Source organism: Prosopis cineraria, unplaced genomic scaffold (assembly GCF_029017545.1).
Source record: "Prosopis cineraria cultivar Desert tree isolate PC_DT_omini unplaced genomic scaffold, ASM2901754v1 PC2, whole genome shotgun sequence".
Lineage (NCBI taxonomy): Eukaryota > Viridiplantae > Streptophyta > Magnoliopsida > Fabales > Fabaceae > Prosopis > Prosopis cineraria.
Window position 1 is genome coordinate 11,244,431 of NW_026555333.1, and position 23,394 is coordinate 11,267,824.

The 23,394-nt window shown below is 33.5% G+C and overlaps 2 protein-coding genes across 9 annotated transcripts; both read right to left on the reverse strand.

Annotated features, from left to right (window-relative positions):
• Positions 1–3,606: 3,606 nt before the first annotated feature.
• On the reverse strand, positions 3,607–9,585 carry LOC129303663 (uncharacterized). 5 transcript variants are annotated; one of them, XM_054943124.1, is made up of 6 exons: positions 9,317–9,585; positions 7,989–8,463; positions 7,045–7,211; positions 6,357–6,386; positions 5,054–6,157; positions 3,607–4,658 (listed from the first exon to the last, which is right to left on the reverse strand). In XM_054943124.1, the coding sequence occupies exons 2-6, from the start codon at positions 8,431–8,433 to the stop codon at positions 3,915–3,917; spliced, it is 2,490 nt and encodes an 829-aa protein (XP_054799099.1). In that variant the 5' UTR covers positions 8,434–8,463; positions 9,317–9,585; the 3' UTR covers positions 3,607–3,914. The 5 variants fall into 5 exon arrangements, with proteins under 5 accessions (XP_054799099.1, XP_054799100.1, XP_054799097.1 ...); XM_054943125.1 differs by having other exon boundaries at positions 5,420–6,157; positions 7,989–8,493; XM_054943122.1 differs by having other exon boundaries at positions 7,989–8,493.
• Positions 9,586–12,925: 3,340 nt separating this feature from the next.
• LOC129303445 (calcineurin B-like protein 4) lies at positions 12,926–19,368 on the reverse strand. Of its 4 annotated transcripts, none has more exons than XM_054942764.1 (9): positions 19,019–19,368; positions 15,521–15,627; positions 14,906–14,988; positions 14,738–14,797; positions 14,406–14,514; positions 14,187–14,239; positions 13,949–14,029; positions 13,697–13,809; positions 12,926–13,601 (listed from the first exon to the last, which is right to left on the reverse strand). In XM_054942764.1, exons 2-9 carry the CDS (start codon positions 15,594–15,596, stop codon positions 13,538–13,540), a joined length of 639 nt encoding a protein of 212 aa, XP_054798739.1. In that variant the 5' UTR covers positions 15,597–15,627; positions 19,019–19,368; the 3' UTR covers positions 12,926–13,537. The 4 variants fall into 4 exon arrangements, with proteins under 4 accessions (XP_054798739.1, XP_054798737.1, XP_054798738.1 ...); XM_054942762.1 differs by lacking the exon at positions 19,019–19,368 and adding an exon at positions 18,118–18,985; XM_054942763.1 differs by lacking the exon at positions 19,019–19,368 and adding an exon at positions 18,118–18,985 and having other exon boundaries at positions 15,521–15,667.
• Positions 19,369–23,394: the final 4,026 nt, after the last annotated feature.

Genomic DNA, 23,394 nt, shown 5'->3' on the forward strand with positions numbered 1-23,394 from the left:
ATCTTGTTTTACTTTGACTTAAACGCACGTGACTCACACGACGGAAAGAGGTTAATAGGGATTCAATTTCTTGTGGGTGCTAAATCCCCTTCGTAGCCAAGAGTTAAAGCGTTTTTGTGGCTCGCTATGATATGCTAACTTTTGGCCTTAACATACCCAGAATTACTGCTAGACACGTGACAGTAAATGATTCGTGCAGCTATGTGGCCACGGAAGTGAGACATTAACCATGTACTTCCAGTGTGGGATCGTATCAACCTCAATCCTACTACACCAAACAGATCAGAGTTAGTTGGAGCAGGCCATCTGCCATCATATAAATGGGATAGGCTCAACATGATATATGAAAGCTTCTACTAACCATCACATGCTGGAACAGGAGGAGTTATCAGAGGCTCTGAAGGAGAGTGGTTGAAGGGGGAGAAGAGACAATGTTCTGTACTGCAAGTCGAATTATTGGGTGATAGGGTTTGGGTCAGCATATCAAAGCAAAACTGGATAACAAACTTGTGACTCAGCTCATCATCACTGATAACTAGCAACACAACTGACATCTCAGACTGGCTAGCTTGACTGCGAGCATACTCTAAAGGAACTGGGGTGTTGAGTAAAACCATGTTTATCGTGAGGCCAATAGGGTAGAAAATTTCATGGCTAATCATGCTCTGAATCTTGATTTAGGATTTCACATGTTCTATGTTTCGCCAGTAACGTCTAGGAAGAGGATTCTAATCGGAAGATCCTTCCATAGATTGTGTCCCTGCCCCCACAAATTCACCGGAAAATAGAGACGAGCACAACACTCACCTAGATAGATCCTACCTTTACCACTATCTCTTTAATTTCTAAGCTCCCTAAAAATGGAGGTAAAGGAATGGACCGAATGTGGTATGTCCAAGTGGCTAAGGAGACAGACTTGAAATCGGTTGGGCTTTGGAGAAGTGGGCCCATGACTTGCATGCATGCATGTGAGGACGTGAGGATTCAGGAGAAAACTACTCTCTTTGTCCCTATATGTAAAATGTTTTTAATTAAATCATGTAAATTAATAAAATTAGTTATCTAATTAAAAGCATAATAATATTTTAATTTTATCTTTAATTATTGTAAACAAAAAATGAATTTTTTTTCAAAGTAAATTAATGAGATTACTTTTCTTTTTCTCTTTAATTTAATAAGGTATAATGATTCATTCATTAAAAAAATGCTAACAATTCTTATATTTAAAGACAAAAAAAAATTTAAAAAAAATTTATATATAGGGACGGATGGAGTATATACCTACGATCAGAGAGCCATGTGTACTTGGGGGGCACTCACTTGGGAAAAATAGCAAGCATGACAGCATGAACTTTTTATATTTTATAATTTGCATCCTCTCCTTCTTACACTTTAATTTGCATCCTTTATTTTAATATTTTAAAATTTAAACCCATTTCAATCTTACTTTTTATTCCAAATCTATTCAAATTTTTAATTCAAAACCTAGTAAATATTAACTCATAATTTCATTATATCTAAATACCAATATTATTTATTAATCCTTTAAAAAATAAAAAAAGGGAGAATTTCATTATAGGACCAAGCATGTGACATAATTTCAAATCAGTCACAAGAAATTCTAATATTACAATACAGGATTAAGGGATTAAATTGAAATTATGTTTGCAGGGAAAAGACCTAAATACCGTAGAATAATTTTTTTCTCAACAAAATAAGTCTACTGTCACTAGAGCTCCAGCTATCGGACCATCGCATGATTAATTCCTCAAAAGTGGCCAAGGGTTTGAACCCATAACCTCTTGGCTTACATAAAATTTTAAATATGATAAACCTTATTGCCAAACCTCTTAATTATTATTACATTATTTGTTAATGGCGTAATTTTACTTGTTAATTCCTCGAATAAACTTGTTAATTACTTAACTTTGCTTGTTAAATTTGTGACTTCTTTAATAAAACTACACTATTTATTAATCACGTAATTTTATTGTTAATTCTTCAACAAGACTTATTAATTACCTATAACTTTATTTGTTAAATCCATGACTTTTCTTAACTAAATTGTATTACTTGTTAATCGTGTGATTTTACTTATTAATTATGCAACAAGACTTGTTAATTATTTAACTCTACTTGTTAAATATGTGACTCCTTTAACAGAACTACTTTACTTGTTACTTAACTTTACTTATTAAATTTGTGACTCCTTCAACTAAAATGCATTACTTGTTAAGCACGTAACTTAACTTGTTAATTTCTCAACAAGAGTTGTTAATTATTTAACCTTATTTGTTAAATCCATGACTCTCTCAAAATTATATATATCATAAACCTTATTTCCAAAGCTCTTGATTATTATGACAAGAGGTGGACTTGAAGCCTAATATAACTTGTTATTTCTTTAATTTTACTTGTTAATATTGTATTTGTTTTTTTGGGATATTACCCTCTCTCTCTCTCTATATATATATATATATATAATTGAGTATCCAATTTGATGAAGACTAATAAGGGAGACTCGACTATCGTCACTTTCATTACCTGACAAATTTATTTTATGTAAAATATATATTCATTTAACAAGTGACAATAGGCAATTAAAAATTGTAGTTGAGGAATTAGTAAGTAATTTAGTTACTTTTTAAATCAACGGATTAAATGAGTCTTGTTATAATATTAACAAGTCAAGTTATGAAATTAACAATTTCTACTGTGAAATTAACAAGTAAAGTTACATGATTAACAAGTAATGTAATTCAGTTGAATGAGTCATAAATTAACAAGTTAAATAATTAACAAATCTTGTTGTAAAATTAACAAGTAAAGTTACACAATTAATAAGTAATGTAATTCAATTAAGGGAGTCATGAATTTAACAAATGAGATTAAGTAATTAACAATTAATAATGTAGTTTTGTTGAGGGAGTCATAGATTTAACAAGTAAAATTAAGTAATTAATAAGTTATATTGAGAAATTAACAAATAAAGTTACATAATTAAAAAATAATATAATAATCAAGAGATTTAGAAACAAGATTTATTGTATATATAATTTAATGCATTATATGATTAAACATGTTCATTGGCTTGGTAATCTTTATCCTTTTAATTCAAACTCCCTTGGCCACCTTTGGGAAATTAATCCTACCAATGATTGCCCATGGTGGTCCAATTGTCAGTGCTTTGGCAACAGTGATTTTTTTTTAAAAGTTATTTTGAGAGCATTTTGGTCTTTTCCCTTCAAAACATAATTTCAATTTAATCCCTTGGTCCTCCAGTGTAATATCAAAATTTTTTAGGATTGATTTGAAATTATGTCTCATCTCTAGTCCTATAATGAAATTCTCCCAAAACAAAAACGAATTTGACTAAACCATACTCACATTGTCCTCATTTTGAATACTAGCTAGACCAAAAAAGCAAAAATTTAAAACTCAAGAATAAACTCATTGAATGCCTTTTCTCGACTTGCTGCACTTTCAAGTCTTTAACTAAAAGTTGAATTAAAAAATAAAAAGAAAGAAATAAGGAAAGAGAAATAATAGATTTGGAAGAAATAGAAAAGTTTTTCTTGTGCCAAGTATTAGAGATACAAAGAAGTCTCATCTCTAGAAGATAAAAGATAGATTAAAAATATATAAAGTTTAAGGTGTATCTAACCAAATAACCAAAACTATTTTGGTGAAATAAGGTACCCTCAAGCACATTTAGTATAAGAAGTTTAATATTGAGGATCCTAGCTCTGCCACTATCCCGGCTCGAGATCTTGGCTCTACCACCCCCGATGATATTGGGGTTTAAGAAAGGGAACAGATCCATCAGCAATAGTATTTCCTCCGGAACACTTTTGCTGTCACTTAGATAAGAATTTCTTCAGGATTGCTTGGTTTTGGAGGATGATTTGACTGTTTCAATCTTGCTTTGCTAGTTGTTGACTATCGAAACAAACCAGGCAGTTTACCAGGCAAAAGAAAGTACAAGCCCAACTCTTGCCTATAAAAACTTCAAAAACCATAACTTTTTTCCATCTAAAATAGAACCAACATAATCTATGCTTCCCCACCAACATTAAACAACAATGCAGAAATACAGAAAAGTTATCTTGCAGATTCCTATGAATAAAGTCCCAGATCCTTTCTTCCATATATAGTCGATCTCTATGCCATCGTGGCATGTGACGCTCATCTGGGAAAATTAATAGCTCATATTGTTTTCGAGCAGCCACAAGGGCATTGACAAGCCTTGCAGGGTGCCTAAAATGGACATTCTCATCAATCATTCCATGCACAAGCAGAAAGCGTCCTTTCATATTGTGCACATGGTGCATCACAGAACTGCTTTCATAGGCAGATCCGTTCTCAGATGGCAATCCCATGAACTTCTCTGTGTAGAATGTGTCATGACCATCCCATGACGTAACAGGGGCACCAGCCACAGCACACTTGAATATATCTGGATATCTTGCAAGGGTCATAGCAGATAGATATCCACCATAGCTCCAACCATATAACCCGATGTGGCCAACTTTAGCGAGCCCTTGTTTGATGAGCCATTCAGCTCCAGTAACCTGATCATCAGCGTCAGTTTGACCAAGATTGTGTTTTGCATGACTTTCAAACTCCAGCCCCCTTCTAGCAGTCCCTCTATTATCTACCTGTAAGCAGGAAAAGCAATACTCAATTAGAAAGTGATGAGGAGGTTTTCATACTAGATGGACAAGAACAATTATGATTCAATATACTTCTTCATTCAACAGAAGTTCCATGATGTTTAGATCTGTCATCATTTTCAATATATTCTATTAGATCAATTTTGTATTTCAGTCATGTTATTATCAAGCTTCCAATGCAGATATAAGGCAAACAATCCAGCGCTCCTAATTTAACTTTGGCTTCATAACTCAAGGTATGGTTAGAAGAATTAAATATAATGTAACTAAATACTGTGCAAGCTCCTTCATACTGTCGAATTTGAATAATATGAGGCAAGAAACAAAAACATTTAGAAGCAACCATACAGCATGACCGAAAGCAAATTCAGGGCATTGACCTTCCAAACTAAGATGCCTTGATTTCGCAAATACTGTGCTCTCATGTCAATTGTATGAACCCAAGAATTACAAACAAGTTGTACACTTGGACCACCATAGATATTGATCATGGTTTTGTAAGGCGGAGGCCCAAATCTTGATACATCAGGCTTATATAGAACCCCAAACAAAAGGGTACCACCTTTAGCCTGTATTTCAACTATCTCTGGTGTCTCAAGCTTTTTAAATCTTGGAATTGTAAATTGCCGCTCAAACAAAGGCTTGATCATACTTCCATCTTTTAATGAGCAAAGTAACACCCTAGGAGGACAATCAAGGGTCTCATGGATATCAATAAACCTTTGCAAATGATGATCAAGAACTACCATGTGTTTCCCCTTGCTTGGGGTAAGTCTTACAGGGGCCTGCAGTGGTTGACCTCCATCCCTGAACAATTTAGCACAATATAAGTTGGATTCCATTGGCCCGTCTAAGGTCCCGGTGAAATATATTAGACCTGTAGCCTCGTTCACTCCAGCAATTTGGTCAACCATCCATTCACCTTCAGTGATCGGTCCCAAACAAGTCCCATTTACATCATGAAGATAAAGATGCCTGAATCCTGTTTTCTCACTAGCCCAGATAAATCCCACAGAAAACTTAGTAACTCCTTTATCAAGAGGTGTGAAACAGTCATGTAAATTGATCCATGTGTTGTCTTCTTCTACTAATAGAGTTTTCCTTTGACCATTTCTAATATCAAATTTTAGGATCTTAATTCTGGTGTGGTGCCTGTTCAACACCTGAGCCGTAAGAATGTTTCCATACATCCAATTGACTCTTGCCAAGTATTCTTCCTCATTGTTATGGTGATCCATTCCCCCACATAGAAGATCCATCCAAGTAGTAGAACCTCCAGCTATTGAAACCACCCCAAGGCGAACTTTTGCATTTGAAGCTCCAGCAAAAGGATAAGGATGGTCTTCCTGTGCCTCGAAGCCAACTGAGCTTTTACCTTCATGCATAATTCTAAAAAGTGGTATTCCAGAATAATCAACTTCAGTGAAAGCAATATATTTACTATCTGGTGACCACCAATATCCAGTTTTTCTATCCATCTCCTCCTGCAATCAGAAAACTATAAAACATGAGGAAAATGTTAATTATGCTCATAATGACAAGGGAAAAACACATAAATTTCAGAATCTAGTTATAATCTAACTTGGACAGTCCAAAATGTGGAAGGACTGCTAGGAAGACAATGTCCCTAATAATAATTTACAGCTGCAAATAAAGAAGGTACAATTCTAAGTGAAATCTCACCTGAGCAATATATTCAGCAAGGCCATGAGACTGCAACGCAAAAAACAGTGTCATATTTCCAAAGAAAAAAATGTCAAAAAGTAGCAAAGTTTAATATACCAGAAATGAAACTAATATTCCTGTCTTGTAATGTTTGTCTTTTATTTTGAATAGAAGTATCCAGTTCTTATTCAAAAAAAGAAATGAAACTAATATTCATATAATGATATAAATGTTCAAAAACTACCAAGTAGAAGCCAAAAGGCAAGAGCTGATTTTGAGCATTTAAACTCTTCGAACTTCTCATTGTATTCTAATTTTATTTTCAAAACTAAATAAGGAGAAAACAGCCATAGAAGCCTAAAAGAGATTGTTCTATATGGTGTATAGCAAGCTAAGCAACTATCCTTAGAGAAATTTCCATGATCCAGGCCAAAGAAAACAAGAAAAAAACTAACCAATATTAACCACTAGAACACTCAATAAAAGAATGCAAAATACTTACAGCATACTCGAAACACACAATGTGCAGCTGATTTGAAGAATCAGGGACTTAGGATATCCTTAGGTTTTAGTTAGAAAGGTTAGTTCAGGTTAATCGGATTGATAGGGCACTGAGGAAATTGATTCCATTAATTCCCTTTCATAGGACTCATAGTTGGTGAATTTCCAAATAAAAAAGGGTACTAAGAAAACTTCTGGAACTCACCAAGCCATTTGCTTTGGCACCATGTGTCAACTGCTTGAGTTCATTATTAAACATATCCAAAACACGCAACTCAGAATCTCTTACATAAGCAAGCATTGACCCATCAGGGGATAGATGTGGATCAATAATTGGTAAACCTGGTATACCCGGGAGCTTCAGCTTTGTTTCTGAATAGAAAATATCATGGATATAAATCTGTTCATAATGCCCAGTAAAATAGTCGCAGTTAGATAGAATTTGGAAATATATGTGTAGGCAGAATAACATTCTAATGTGTGAGAGGTGGCATAAGACAGGTGGGTAATGAATGATATAGTGTAGTAGAAATTATCGTAGCTAGCAATGCCTCAAACATCAAAGCACAAAAGCTCTATTCTTGATAAAGATGAAGTGGCAGAAATCAACTCAAGGGTTTCAGACCCGCTCAGGAACGGTAACTAGATGTGTTTCAGCTTTCAACTATATCAGATATTAGAGCAACATGACATCCTCCATCAGAAGCCAACATTCAATGGTTCAATTCATAAATTCAAATGCAATATCTTACTTTTGACCTGCGGCTTGTGTCAAGCAAACAGTATTACAAAGGGAGTGACACAGCGCTTCACACATGTGATGGCATATCAGTGGCAGCATGGTGGCATTGCCAGTGTAAAAGAGCATTGGTGAATATGTGTTTGTAAGTGTTCCTACCAACTGAATTATTAGGGCACAACATATAATAAGAATACCTATAACTGCTTTTGCTTTTCTGAATAAAACCATGCCCAATAAATTTCAAATAATTACTTTTCTTTCACCTCCAATGCAGAAGATATTTTTCCATGCACTCCACTCAACAAGATATCCAATTACCAGTTTTATCTCTAAAAAATGTGTTTCAAAATGCAAAGCAAAAATAAGACAAATTTCAATATAGATATTTGAGGGATGGAAGGACTAACCCCAAGCAGGCAAGGGGACTATAATTGCCTTCTTTTTGGAGTTTGTTGTCTTCACCCATTCATACTGTGTCACTCCAAACCCAAGCTCCCTCAACCTCTCCCTTCTTAACTTCTCTTCTGAGGATATATTACTCTCATCAAGCCCCCCATCAGGAGGACTGAATATCAGATCTTGCTCAGATGTCTTTAGATCAACAACAAAAACCTTCCTATTCAACGTTTGATCAGGACTAAACAGATAAGCAATAAAATTGTCATCAGGACTGAAACTTATTGAAGATGGAACCACACAGCCAGGCAATGGGTATTGTACTATCTCTTCAATGGGGAAAAAGACACTGTCATCAAAATTTTGCACATCAGTCAAATCTGTCACTGGCATTTTGGGAGACAGCAATCTTGAATGCTTCACCTTCCTCTTCTTGTTCTCATCAGTTGGTCGCATTACAGATACACCAATGAGTGTAAGATTCAACTGCAACGGAACATGACTATGAGAGCATTCCTGTAAAACAAAATTACAATTCAAATATAGTTTTACCTATGGGACAAGCAAGCTAGCTCGTAACATTGCCACCTAGGTTTGATTGCACAAAAAATGACAAATAAAATTAAAGGATTTTACCGCGTTCAATTATGGAAATGAATTCCTCTAGATTGAGCATGACATGAAGGCAATCTTTAATTGCAAGATTACAAAATTTTCAATTTTTCTTCCCATCAGTTCTCAGGAAGAAGCATAAACTTATTACAAATTGTATCTAAATACTCTATAATTTTATTTATGCACCAACTTTACCTCTCATCCTAGAAAAGGAAAGGCAAAAGGAACGGAAAAGGTTGCATTTGAAAAAGACGGAAACGCATTAACTGAAGCAACTTTAAGCTGGAGCTTCTAGTTGATATTAACTTAATGGAGCAAATAAAAATCATACGAATAAAGGATTTCGTCAAACCATCGGCTTCTCTTTATAAGAACACCAAACGATTTAACTTTACAAATCCATTAAAATACCCATCTCATGATCTTTACTCCAACTATTTCCAACCAATTCCTTTAACAAAATAATCATAATTATAGACACCAAACAGTAAGAATTTGAAGACTTTATTCGAAAGCAATAATCAAATACAAGCATATGCAGAACCATTTCCAAATGACAATCAGAAAGCCTTATCAATAGTCCCCACCTTCTCAGAAATTCCAAACATAAGCTCTAACACAACTCTCAAAAACTTGATTCCAATTGGATCCAATCGCAAACAATGGAAATACAATGAAATAGCATTAAAAAAAACTGCATTAATTCGAGTTTACTAGAGCTAACCTAGTTTCTTTATCGAGGTTAGTGAATAGAATCTAACTTGGGCAGAAGACAGAAACGGTTTGCCATGAAAAACGAAGAAACGTTAATCTGATTACTTTTGTTTATTGCTGGGTGGAACGAATAGGTTTTTGATAGCAAATCAAAATTTATACAGAAAAATTGAGACTTCTGAAATTAAAAGGCTCGAGAGAGCCAGCGAAGGAGGAGAGAGCATCAAGCACTTCACTCCGATAGATAGGAGAAGAGGACAGAATAAGGAAGGACCCAACCTGGATTTTGTTGTATTTGTGAAGCAAGATAAATAAATGTTTTGGATTTTATTCAGTTTTAGAAAATATTTTTTTTTTAAAAATGAAATAACGAATTTGATCATGTTTGTCTGTTGTCACGCTCATATCATATAGGCGCCAAAAGCTTCCATGGAGTAAATAAATTGAATGAAATGGCCATTGTTTAATTTTACACATCAACCATTTTTTTTTTCAATCAAGTAATGTGGAAAGTTAATAGAAAAAATCACAGAAAAATTCATTTAAATTATATAAATGATATATTAGTTTTATGAGATGGTATAATTTTTTTAAAGTCTTATTGAATTTTTTTGTCATTAAAGAATTAAAAGAAATGATTAAATTGCTCTTGAATAAAACAAAAATTCTTAAAGTTGTAAATGACTATTAAATTATTGTAAATTTAAAAATAAAAATTGTTAGTATAGGAATAAAAATTATGAATGAAAAGTTACAAATTTTCAATACCTGATGCATATCAGGACCTGCATATGCAGAGTTACGAATCACTATTAAATTATTGTGAATTTAGAAACAAAAGTTATTAATATAGGAACAAAAGTTGTAAATAAAAAGTTATAAATTTTCAACACTTGATATATATCAAGACCTATAAATGTGAAGTTGTAGATAACTATTAAATTATTGTGAATTTATAAATAAAAGTTGTTAATATAGGAACAAAAATTGTAAATAAAAAATTATGAATTTTTAAACCTGATGCATATCAAGACTTGCAAATTAGGACTTGCGAATAACTATTAAATTATTACAAATTTAAAAACAAAAATTATTAATATATGAATAAAAGTTGTGAATTTGTTTAATATAAATAAAGGGCAAAAGTATCATTTTTTATAATTTCCTAATGACAAAACATTTCTTGAGACTTCAGAGAAATTTTGTCATTTTGTGAAGTCAATTTATCATTTACATAATTTAAATAAATTTTTGATCATTTTTTTAACTTAAAATATCGATAAATTAATGTTTATCCGGGCAAAAGAAAAACAATGTTCATAAATACTTAAATAGTGAGCTAGATACGTTGTCTTTTCTTAACCTACATCATTGAGACCTGAGAGACGACATCTAAAGTTTTGATAAATTACTAGATCAATAAGATCCATGGATTTTTTTTTTAATTTAAGTTTTTCAAAAAAGACTTGCTTGATATGGAGAAATGTATTCATGTCACATGTATCAATACTAGAGTTAGTAACTTAAATCAAATTCAACAGGTTAGTCTGAATCCATCCAAAAAATTTAAAGCTGATCTTAAAAAAAAAATATTTTTTAGATTTGAGCCAAGCCTAAATACCTAAAAAAAATTTTATTTTTAAAAAAATATATAAAAATGTAATAAGTATTAATTATTTATTTAAATTTTAGGTCATTTTATATTAAAATATCATATACTTGAATCACATACATCGTTTAAGTATTAAAAAAATATATTTTTTTATAAAATAAAATAAATAATTTTAAAGTAAAAATTAATTAAAAATAATTTTAAAAATAAAATTTAAGTATTCGAGTTATTCGAAAAAATTTGAGCTGAGCTTGATTATTTAAGTTTTTCATGGCTTATTCGGGTTGTGAATTGTCAGGTCTACCAATACCCATTTTTAAAAAACATAAATGAAGAATAATAAATTCAATTTGCTAATAAATCGTCAGAAACAATGCACGTCCAGCTTGGTGAACAAAATGGTTTGTCAGATGGACTCCCATCTTAACAGGAATAACGAAGGAAAATTATTAATTTATTTGAATCATTTCAACACATCATAGGGAGAATCATGTTTAGGCGCCCAAAACACAAAAAATTGCATTTATGACCCAAAAAAATTGCAAGCCCTAAGACCTTGATTACAAATTTTGTTGTAAACGAAAAGATACATTTGCCTTTATCTCAATAGAATATTTATGCATGCATAACATGATATTCCACCAATTATTAACATAATATTCATAAATACATAACACATCTTGTGGACATTAATTTAAGTATGTTATTTATTGTGAACTTTATGTTATACAAATATTGTAGGTCTATATATGTTTATTGTGTTGAAAATAGATAGACATCATGTTGTGTATTCATAAATATTATATTGTTTATCCTTTACTTACTTGTACATTTCACTTTAAATTTAAATTATACCTATTAGATGTGTTGTGCATTCATGATTATTGTGTTAAGATTCGTGGACATCGTGTTATGCATGTTTGGACATTTTGTCGAAGGCAAATCGTCTTTTTGTCCATAACAAAATTTACAAGAAGGACTCTTGGGTTTGTAGTGCATTTTTAAATTCTATTAAGCCTTAAATGCAAATTTTTGTATTCTAAAGCCTAAGTGAGATTCTCCCTACAATATATTTGCCAAACTCAAGCGCTAATTTGGTCATATTAAATTGAGGTGCATCAAACAAACATTGTGACCAAAAGTTGGAAACGATCGAGCTTTGTAAGCTTAAGCCTTAAAACCTAGATTTCCTAAAATCCTCTATTTTGTGAAGCTCGCCGAGCCCATGAACCCATATTAGGGAAAAAAAATAAAATTCTAATATTTGTACTTTAAAGCCAACAAGAAAGAAATAACATGAAAAAAATCAGAAATCAAAGGAAATTTTTTTTTTAATGAATCAAAAGGCAAGTTAAAGAACTTGAAAAAAAAAAAATCAAAACAAAATCTTAATTAGACGTCGAAAAATGCAAGTCTTACATAAACTTAGTATAACAAAAAGACAAGACAAAGTTAAAAGAAGATAACATTTGCTTCCATGTGATAAAGTTTGAATCCAAAGAGTCAGTATATAAATGAGATAATTCCTAAAGCCCAAAGATAACATCACAATAAACCAAGTTCTTCAGATTTTAGAACAGTGTGTTTCAAGGAGGATTTAAAAAAAAAAAATTAAAGAGAGCCTAGAGTCACTTGAGCTTGAGCCTCTTTTTCAAGGCATATCAAACTTAGGCTAAACTTAATTTCCTTAAAAAGTATCATTTTTTAAGACTCAAATTTTTATAAAAATGAGTCTAAATGAACAGCTTGCCAAAATTAACCCTTACTCTCGGCTCTAATTGTGAGTTTTGTTGTTTCTTTCAGTCAGTCTGCCTTAATTCAACTAGGCTAATCAAATTAAATTTTACAACAATAATTCAGAATCAAAATGTAATTTTACAAGAAAAATCATTAGTGCTAAAAATTCATTATTTCTAAGTGCTAAACCAGCTTGAGTCTTGACTTATCAGTCCTTACCAATAGTCGGCTAGACAGCAGACAACAGGACACTAAAGAAAAATCACGACATTGATTTAAAATTCATGGTCAATATTAGTAAGACTCAAATGTCAAAACTCGTTCCTAACTGCACGTTTATACGTATAATAATGTAATAATTGTCATCAGGTGGCATTACATATTTACATATTCTCAGGAGGCTAAAAAACCGCGCATGATGCCACGTGTTGCCACAGAAAAAATCTTACCTAAAACATGTTATCTACATGCATTACAGTATGCACATAGTAATCCTGAAGACACATTCTTGATAGTTCTGGAACCTTAGGACGTAATACTGTTCAGAGGCTGAGACAAAGCAGCCTCGTATGAATCCCGATACTGCAACCCTTTAAAAGCAAGATTGACCAACCTTTGTCTTGTTACGTCTCCTGGATGCAGTATAATGTACGAGAGCCTTGCATTAGAAGAACAAGATAGTTGCACCGCGCCATTTTGTAGACGGCGAAACAGATTCAGTAACAGGCTGAAGCAAGTCTGTCTTGATATATCAGATAGCTTCATGAGATTGCAAGGTTTACAGATGAAACTCATCACCACCCAGGAAAGGTCTCGCCTTATATTATGATCACCACTGACCATTTCTGGAGACAAAAGAAACCACAGTGAAACCTGTAAATCTCACGTCTCTAGGTCTTCAATTTCTGATTTTTCAATAAAACTAGGAAATGCCAAGGTTATATCCCTGCAAAATGAGAAGAAGACATGCATTAATATAACGCATTCTGAAATTGTCGTCCACGCGAAAAGTAGATAAATTGAAGAAGAGCTTATACCCACTTTAGATATGGTAGGGTCATGTTCTTCATTAAAGATGGATGTTTCAACACAAATTCTTTCCATTCATCTTGATCAATCTTTCCATCACCTTTTGTATCAGCATCGTTAAATGTCTGCCGAAAATGCAGCAAAAAATTGATTAATTCTCGTTTGAAGGAGATCCGCAGGTAACAGCCGCTTGTGGATAGATAGATAAATACAGAGATGTATAGACACAGACACACACACACACACACACACACACGTAAGCACCTTATCCACAATGGTTTCAATGACATCATCAGAAAGTATAAGATCTGATTCATGCAGAATTGCCGATAGCATCTCTTTCAGCTGCAGATAAACATTAGTATAAGCAGAAAGTGAAAGATAGATCCAAATATCTAATTTATAATGAGCATATGCGTCCAAGATAGGCACAACCAAACCTTCATAATATTACAGTCTAATCTATGAAGAGTTGATCAAGGAAAATGAAAGAATACCATACCTCCTCTCGTTCAATACACCCTGTGTGCCTCAGATCATGCAACCTAAAAGCAACTGCAAAATAGCTATCCCCAGCTTAGTAGATGACAAAGTAAGTTGGTAGATAACTAAAAACCACTCAAGAAATATAAAAGCATACAGTTCTTGCAAATAGACGAATAAAGGAAAGGAAAGTGCAAAAGCATTAGCATGAAATCCATTACAAGATAATCTATCTTACATCTGATTTTGTCTTCTATAGGTGCATTGGGGTGAAAAACACCCAATGAACGAACAAATCCCCCAAACTCAATAACCCCATTGCGCTTGAGATCGAATAAATCAAAAATCTATCAAAAAGTCACAAGCATAAACATGGGTTAGACTGTTAGAATGAGACAGTACAGGTGCCAATCTTGATAAGCTATTAACTTTTAAATAAGCTATTATGGCTATCAGTGTCTTGTAACTTTAGAAAAGTAAACATTCTAAACCACTTCAGATAATAAACTAAAGTAAACATTCTAAGTCAAATCATTCGTGAACTCTAGAGCAAGGGTCAGATCGACACACCCTGTCAGCAAACAGATTCCTTGTGTTTCTATCCTTGAAGAGTGCAAGCTGAAATTCTTCCTGGATGTAAAAATAATATAAATAAGTTAGCTATCTAACAGATATTAAAAATCAAGTTCACGTTATCTTACTGAAGGCAGAATGAAAACTTCCAAGCACTCAACTAACCTTGTGAATAAGTCCATCTTGAATAATTGAGTTACTCACTTTCTTGAAGAGCTCATGTAAGGCCTCTACGTCACTTAAAGAAACTGTGAAGACGGAAAGATAGATGCAGTATTCTTTTAATCAGTTTTTAATATGGAAATCTTCAAAAGAAATCAAGACTGATGAGTGCATTGAGTATTATTTCATAATTTAAATTTCAGTCATTGTCACCCATAAGTGCATTGAGTTATTAAATAATATAAATTGCAAGGAAACCCCCAAAATAATGATACCAACCGAATTAGAGGACAAATGAATAGCATGATACAGTACATCAAAGTAAAGGAAACAAAAGCATTGCTATCTTCTTTGAAACCATTAACTTACCATTCATTGTAGAAGTCAGCTATCAGTGTATGAACTTTAACCGAAAGGACCATGCAAATTAAACTTGAACAGAAGTGTTAAAATCAAACTATACGTTTTATTAAAATGAATTCAGGGATGAGCTGCTATAAGACATTGACATTTTGTGTAATGGAATCACAGAAACATGATCGCAAGATCCTTGTGCCACTTATCAAAAAGCAAAGAAAATTCAAACACAAACTACACATTTTGATGAAGGATACTAACAAGGTGTCTCAGCAGCAAGAACGGTGGGATCCTCATAACTTGGTGATTTAGCTACCTTCGAACTACAGCAACCCATTAAACAGATTCAAAATTAACTTCCCAATTTCCTGAAAAGCAGTGGATTCATTCAGACCACTAGGAGAAGACCTGGCAACAGATAAGATAAAAGAATAGCAAAATTTTTAATTTATGAGCTATCCTGCTTACAACTATGTCGCAATAAGAGGTTACATACGGCCAAATGATAAATAATTAATAAGCCAGATCTCCCATGACCATTACCATGATGAAAAATGCTAGAGTAAGGTCAGAGAAATAAATTAGATAATGCTGGTGATTTAAAAAAAAAAATCTTAACTAATACTCTATGAAAACAACTCATGGGCTTATGGAAACTGCATATCAATTTGTCTCCCGCAGATAATCACAAACATCATTTAAACATAAGCATATCCTATCTAATTACAAACATCAGCACAAATGAGTTCATTTAAACTATTGCTGTTTTTGGTTCTGAAGGGATCAATTCAACCATGGATCAAGAAACACCGCCTATAGCATCTACGTGTAGGAAATCAACATAGTCACAGACACATAGCCCACAAGAGTTTAAGAAAGTGAGAAACAATGACAACTATCGCAATGGGCATTCCCAACGGCCAGCCTGCGTCAATAGTCCTTTGACTTCTAGCTAAGGAAGGATAACTGCCTGGTAAATCAATTAGCTTACAAGATGAATGAATCAATGAAGAAACCTTTCGACTCAGCCCGTGAAGTGCCTATAGAGATGAACAGTGAGTTAAGGGATATAAAACTTTTACTCTCTGCTGACCACCACATGATGTATGAATATGCTAGTGTAGCTTCTTCCCGTTGTACTTTTCATCTGCGGTGGAGGTGAAGATCTAGACCATCCAAATCTGAATTGAACGGTTCAGATTTAATTTTTTTAAAAATATTTTAACAATATTCTTATGAAATATTAAACCAGAATTGTTTACTGCAGATTTGACTGCAGGGGAAATGGATTAAAAACCCATGCAAAGACGTGGGTTAGACTTCATACCCAATTTGATGATGTCAAAACAAAAGGCACTGCTTTGAAATCCAAAGCTTGCCTAAGCCCAGCTGAGCCTGGTTTTATGAATGTTATGATATGTAGGCTTTGGGGCCGGTTAGTCCAAGAAAACAGCTGGCGGATGATGAAGAAAGCAAGGCATCTGAGAGAGATGTGGCATTTGCTGGAAGAATTGGAAGGAAACGTGGAATTACAGTGAACGAGAGAAGGGTGTTGGCCAGAAAAAGGTGGGTGGAATTTTGTCGAAACTCTGTCAGGGCTCATTCCGGTGCTCGTCAGTCATCAGCACCACGGTGATCATCTATTCAGATATAAAATATTATTATATATTTTTATTTTATATTTATTAAAATAAAAATTTATAAAAATTATAAAAAAATTAATAAAAAATTTATTTTTAATTTAAAAACTCTAATTTAATATTAAAATTTTTATAATTACTATATATTGACTACACATATACCTGCACAATTCAAATTTAATTTGATATTAATATGAATTATACAAAGTGTATATGAATAATTAATATATAATAACTATAAAAATTTTAATATTAAATTAAATTAGAATAGATTAAAAGTAAAAAATTATTAAAATTATTTTTAAATTTTTTAAATTTTTATTTTAATAAATATAAAATAAAATAATATTTTAAATTTGAACTATTCATCTCACGGTGCTAATGCATCGTGCTCATCAAGAGCAGTGACGTACAATCCGTCTCTGATGGCCTCTAATCTTGATACTTGCTTTTTTTATTTTTTTGGGTCTCCGTACCACCCTATTACCTTTCTGCTTCTCGCTAGCTTCATGCAACCATTTGTTTCTACCCAGTACCTCAATCCTCATAACCATTTACGAAGTTATGTTCAGGGATATACTAATCAGTTAAGATCAAATTGATGTTATATCCATTAAGACCAGAAAGACTAAATTTAAAAAAAAATAATAGTATAAAATATTATGATGATATAATTATAAGAATCAAAATTACAATTGAGTGAAATTTCAAGAATAAGAATGATGACTTAAAAATCTTCTCAGATCGGACAAAAATGTAAAATGATTTTTCAAAAAATTTAATTTGCAGTTGCATTCAGTTCATTAAAAATGTAAAATAATGATTATAATACTTTTAATTTAGACTTAATTAATTCTAATTTCTCTCTCTTAGTTGGCTTATTCATTTTAAATAAAATATAAAAATAACGGACGGGGCCTGACAATCTTTATAGTTCCACTGCTCTTTTTAGAAGCAGAGAAGGAACCTGAAGAAGAGAAAAGAAAGCCTAAATTCCTCTGCATATCCATTATTTAAGAAGTAACTCGCAGATAACAGTACAACATAACTTTTCTTTTCCTTTACGCTGAAACCGAACGGGATCACTCCACCGGAGAAGGAGGAACGTGAATAAATAAACATCGATAAGACATGATTTACGGCAAAAACGAATCCATTCCATAATTGACGCGCAGGCGCACAATGGAATATATATGATAGAGAGCGTGAGAGACTGACCTGTCTGTAATCTTCGAGGCTTCCGTTCAACTTGTGGAGACGAAGGTTGAAGACAAGATAGCACCAGAGCGAAAGCAAAGCTTGGCGTATATTTGCAAATCACAGAAAGAAATAAGAAGGAGAAAGGTTGTTTGGAGAGTGTGGATTAGTAATTACACTGAGAAAGATAGATTGGAAAAATGGAAGGATGGGGGAGATAGATCCGATTTCTCAAGTGGAGCCGGAGGCAGAAATTTTCAGACTCAACCGACGCTGCCAATTAACGCAATTTATAATGGAAGAGGGGAGAGGGTGGTGTCAGCCTATGCGTGCGTTTGCATTTCAATTGAAAAAAAAAAAGTTAATTATAAAAACGCGATGATTTTCAGAAGTTGATTTTAATAAAATTAAAAATGTTTGAATAAATTTTTTTTTAAATCAGTCTTAAGGGAGTGATTTTACCATTTAAAGTGATAAGCCAACAATAATTAAAATTAAATTTTTAAAATGAAACAAATTTTAATTTATCTCAAATGAAATTTTAAAAGTGAAATGGAGTTTAAAAAAATTAAAGTATTTAAATAAAAAATTTTAAAACTATATTTTTAATCCTAGAATTATTCTAAAAAGCATTGTATGAAAAATTAGATTAAACTAGTCGGGTCAACCTGTGAACTTCGGCCTTTCTACTTGATTTTCTTTCTAACTCAGTCAGTCAGTGACCCAATATAACCCGGCCAAATCAGAGTCAACTCGGTGTAAATTGAATAAGCTGACGGGCAAGTTGGGTCAATTGAGCAGCTTAGTTTTCCCTTCGAAAATCCCAAAACAATGATATTTTGGGGTTTAAAAAAAAATGAAAAAGCAAACAGGCTTCGATGGTTTTTGTTTTCGAATTTTGAAACTGAAATTCGAACCCCACCTGCTTTGCCTTTGAAGTTCTCTTGCTGCTTGTTGTGCTCATTGCTGTGCTCTCTGCCTTCGAACCCCTCCCAACAGCGATAGCAAGCACCTGCTCGCTTGCTGCTCATTGCTGTGCTTGCTCCTACTCATCTCCGTGCATGCTGCTGCTCGTCTCTGTGTCTTTGTCTGAGTGCTTGCTATCGCTGTCACTGTTGAGTTTCTATCCAAGAATTCACTTAACTTGGAGGAGCTGTTAAGTTGGCTTTGCTGCAGATGGTAGGAGGATTAATTTGCACGATTTGGATTATGGAACAGTGGAAGAGAATGGGAGCAATATGAAGAGAGAGGTCACGGGTTTCTCTCTTTGAGAAGCATGAGTGAATGAATGAAGAAGTGGTGACGTGATTTCCAATGCTGCTTTTCAAATTTCAGATCTAGAATTATACCCTCTTTTGACCGAATTGCCCAGTAACTTGTAATGATAATATTTGTTATTTAGATTGTTTTATTTTATTATCGTTAGAATTATTGTTACATTTATATCTGATGAGACATCAATTTTAGATATGGATAAATTATAAATGTTTTGATAATTAATATTTTTTATTTAAATTTTATTATTCTTTTTATATTAAATTATAAGACACTTTTAAATAAAATTTTACATATTAATAAATCTTAATAAATTTATTTTTTTAAAGTAAAAATATAAACTTTCATAAATATTCATTATTTAATATATTAAAAAAAAGATAAAAATTAATTATAAAGAGAAAAAGAAAAATATTAAAATTAATACATTTAATAAAATCTTAATCTATTCAAAGTGTTTTATATTTTGAGATGAAAAAATTTTTTAAAAATATTTTATAATTTTAAATGAAAAAAGTATTTTAATTGTAATTAAATTAATTTTAAATTTAACCTTGATTATATTACTAACTTGTAAACCATACCTCAATTGATTCAACGACGAATTCAATTTCACTTTTCCGTGCGTTGCTAACAAGGCATCCAAATGGGCTTCTTCTCCATGACCTCGAGTTTCAGACTCTCAGCGGGTCTCATTCATCCAATAAAGTTAGGCCATGTTTGGTATGTAGGTTTCAATTTGGAGGGATTGAGATTGGGATTGGGATTGGGATTGAGATTGGGATTGGGATTGGGAATAAAGTTTTAAAATTATGTTTGGTATGTAGGAATATTTTGAAGGAATACCTTATTTCATTTTATTTTTTACTTAAATATAAATTATAAAAAGACAAAGATACCCTTAAAAATAATAAAAACAGAAAATAAAAACCAAACGTGATCATATTCATCCCTTTGTCTCGTCATTTCTTCTTCTCACCGATGAACTTCTGCGACGGTGAACTCGAGAGATCTCCGGCTTCCATTTTTGATCGTCGAGCTCCATATTGTGAAGGGTTTCGTTCGCGCCATTCTGATTTCTCTCAGCTCCATCAACTCATATAAGCGCCTTTAAGCCGAAAATGAAGAGCCAAGGAGAGCGTGTCAGGTATGCTTTGAAGCCTTCGGACTCTGCCTTTGATTTACTTCGGACTCTGCCGTTGAGCGGGGAGATGAGCGAGGGGCCCACCTTGGAATCTGAGGTGTCGGTGAAGCTCAGGTACCAGGGCTTGAGGGAGTCGAAGTGATGGGAGACGGTGAAGGAGAAGCGAGAGGAGGAGCAGGAGCCAATCTTGGCCGTCGACTTGAGGGGTCGAATCGGAGGGAGGAGCAGGCTCTCGGGTAAGCCGCCATGTCGTTGAAGTCCAGCGATTCCTCAAAGTCTAAGGACGATACTACCATTGTCGCAGTCGATAACTCCACAAATGCCCGCACTCCCTGCAGCCAATCTTCATGCTCACTTGGTTGGTTGATGTATTTGCAGGTGAAACCTGGTCTTCCTTATTTGGATATCATAAGGTTGCTGAGGGATAATTCTCCTTTGCCAATTGCAGCTTATCAGGTTCTTCTCTGGCTCATTCTATATCTGAATAAGAAATTTTTTGATGAAAAGATTGATCGGATATTTAATTAACTTGGACTAATGCTGTAGTAAGCTGCCTAAAGGTGACTAAAATCTTCTTTTGGTCTCACTATGGTGTGCTACTGATAGTCTTTCTTTTTTGTTTTCTTGAATGGGTTGGGATAAAATGCCTGCTTGATACCTGAAAAGTGAAAACATATTTACGTTCTACTATTTATCTTGTGTGCATAGGTTTATTTATGTGAATTCATAATTTGCACTGCCTATGTTTCTAAGATTGTACTAAGTCGCTGAGTACAATAAGTAGGTCAGAATCAATGTGATTTGATGGATATTGTTGAGGTGGAATATGAGAGCACAGTTTTAAACGCAGAGTCTCAACGCTGCCATTTATCTTTCGCTGCCAATTAATTTCTGTAGTCTCGTGAAACTAAGTAAAAGGATTGAGGGGGAGCATTGTTTATTTATTTAAGAATGTAAAACTTGAAGCTGACTTTAGGATCGATTGAGAAGCACACAAGTGGTGATTGTACTATCTTCCAAGCCGTTAGACTTCCTTTTCTGATTTAGCATATTGCGTGAGGTGCAACTTTATATAGGCTTTTAGACATTTGTAATTATATATAGCTCAAAGTTGAGTATTGAAAGGGAAAAAAAACTCACTTATATTAAATATCTTTAGAAATTCAGCACTATTTATCAGGTAGTGCTGAATCTCTGGCCCTTTAATTGTGCTATGTGCTTATGGTTCCTTTTATAGTTCTTATATGGCGAGAAGGCTTAGTAGAGTAAGGAACAGAACATATATTGCCACTTTGGCTCCTCATTTTACTGTTCTCAAACTTTGATTTGGTTGGTTTGAATTCACAAGTTGTCCATCAATGCCAATGCTTGAAATTGAAGTGCCTCAAAGATGTTTGGTGAAATGTCTGACCCAAGAGATGTGATATATCATTACAGTCTTTTACTGCATATATACGAGGTACTTCATAGTTAATGCCCCATAACCCTGTCATGCTTTCCCCTCTCTCTTCGCTGTTTCGTTTCTAATTATAATAATATATCAGCACCAATTAATTCCTTTTGCCTCTGTCTCTCCCTCTCCCTCTAGTCCATTTACAAGTATATAATCCTCTGTGGGTCTTTCTCTTCTTCTCTGCCCTTCATTTCTTCCATGTTTTTGAGCTTAAACTTGGTTCAATGAGATTGATATTTTTGGTGTGTCTTTTGGTCTTGCCTAGATCTTAGGTCCAACAACACAGTATCTGCAAGGAAGAAGACATTCCTTGTCTCTGATTTGATTGAGGGCAAAAAGAAGAGCTCAAGTGAGCATGAAGATGAAAATGTCAACAGGTGTGCAACTCCAAGAGGTGCCGTTTTAGCCATTCATCTTGTAGCGTAATGACTAGAGACTCATCCCTACTGGTTCAAATCCATTACACAACAGGTAGAATAATAGACAAAGACCCATCTTCCTTGTAGCGTAATGACTAGGATCCTGTGTTAGTGCTCTAAAGATTATGTGTCCAGTATCAGTTGACTTCTTCAGAGATTTTTTGCTTCACTTCATTACTCATGCTTCAAACATGAAATATATTTTATCCTCATTTAAGATTGCATGATATAATTCAAGCATGTTTAGGGTGACAGAATTAGAACAAACTGGTACAAAAAATCTACAAAGAAGTCAATTGGGTCTGAGTCATATTCACTATATACTCAGAGACCAAAAGGGAATTTTAGTCGACCAAAGTGGACAGTACAGTATGATCTTCATATTTGTTTCAGGAAGTTGTATTACTTTGCTGTTATATATCAATGTAAATTCTGGAAGAAACTAGCGTGTATTACATTCTTCTTCTAGAGTTGAAAAGACCCCGTAAAAGAAAAATGTGATGGAATATATTTCATAAATATTCACAACAGTTTAAAATCACGATACTCCATATGGTTTAAAATCACAGGATTTTTCATAACAGGATTTCTGCAAATAAACATACAAGATGGAAGCTCGCATTCACTTATATGGTTTAAAATCACAGGAGACACTGAAGAAGAGAAAATATTAAGCAGACTTTTATGGAAAAGAGAAGCGAACTGTGGTTGGAAATGCAGGAAATAAGGAGTGAACCTTCAATTGCTCGGCGAGGCATTCTGTTATAGGAAATGAAGCCTTCAGCAGGTTCATCAACTATCCGTGTCATAGTCATCACAGCCGAAGATGAAGCATTCTCAGTGCATTTCCCTTTCTATTTCAAGAGGGGCACTTGGGGGCGAACAGAAACATCCAAAAAAATCCATCAAGAAGCAAGCTTGTGTTCTGTGGCTAAATTAAATGAGGTGTATGTATATATATAATATAGCATTTAGATTTATTTATGAAGTCTGTAGCTATATGGCTC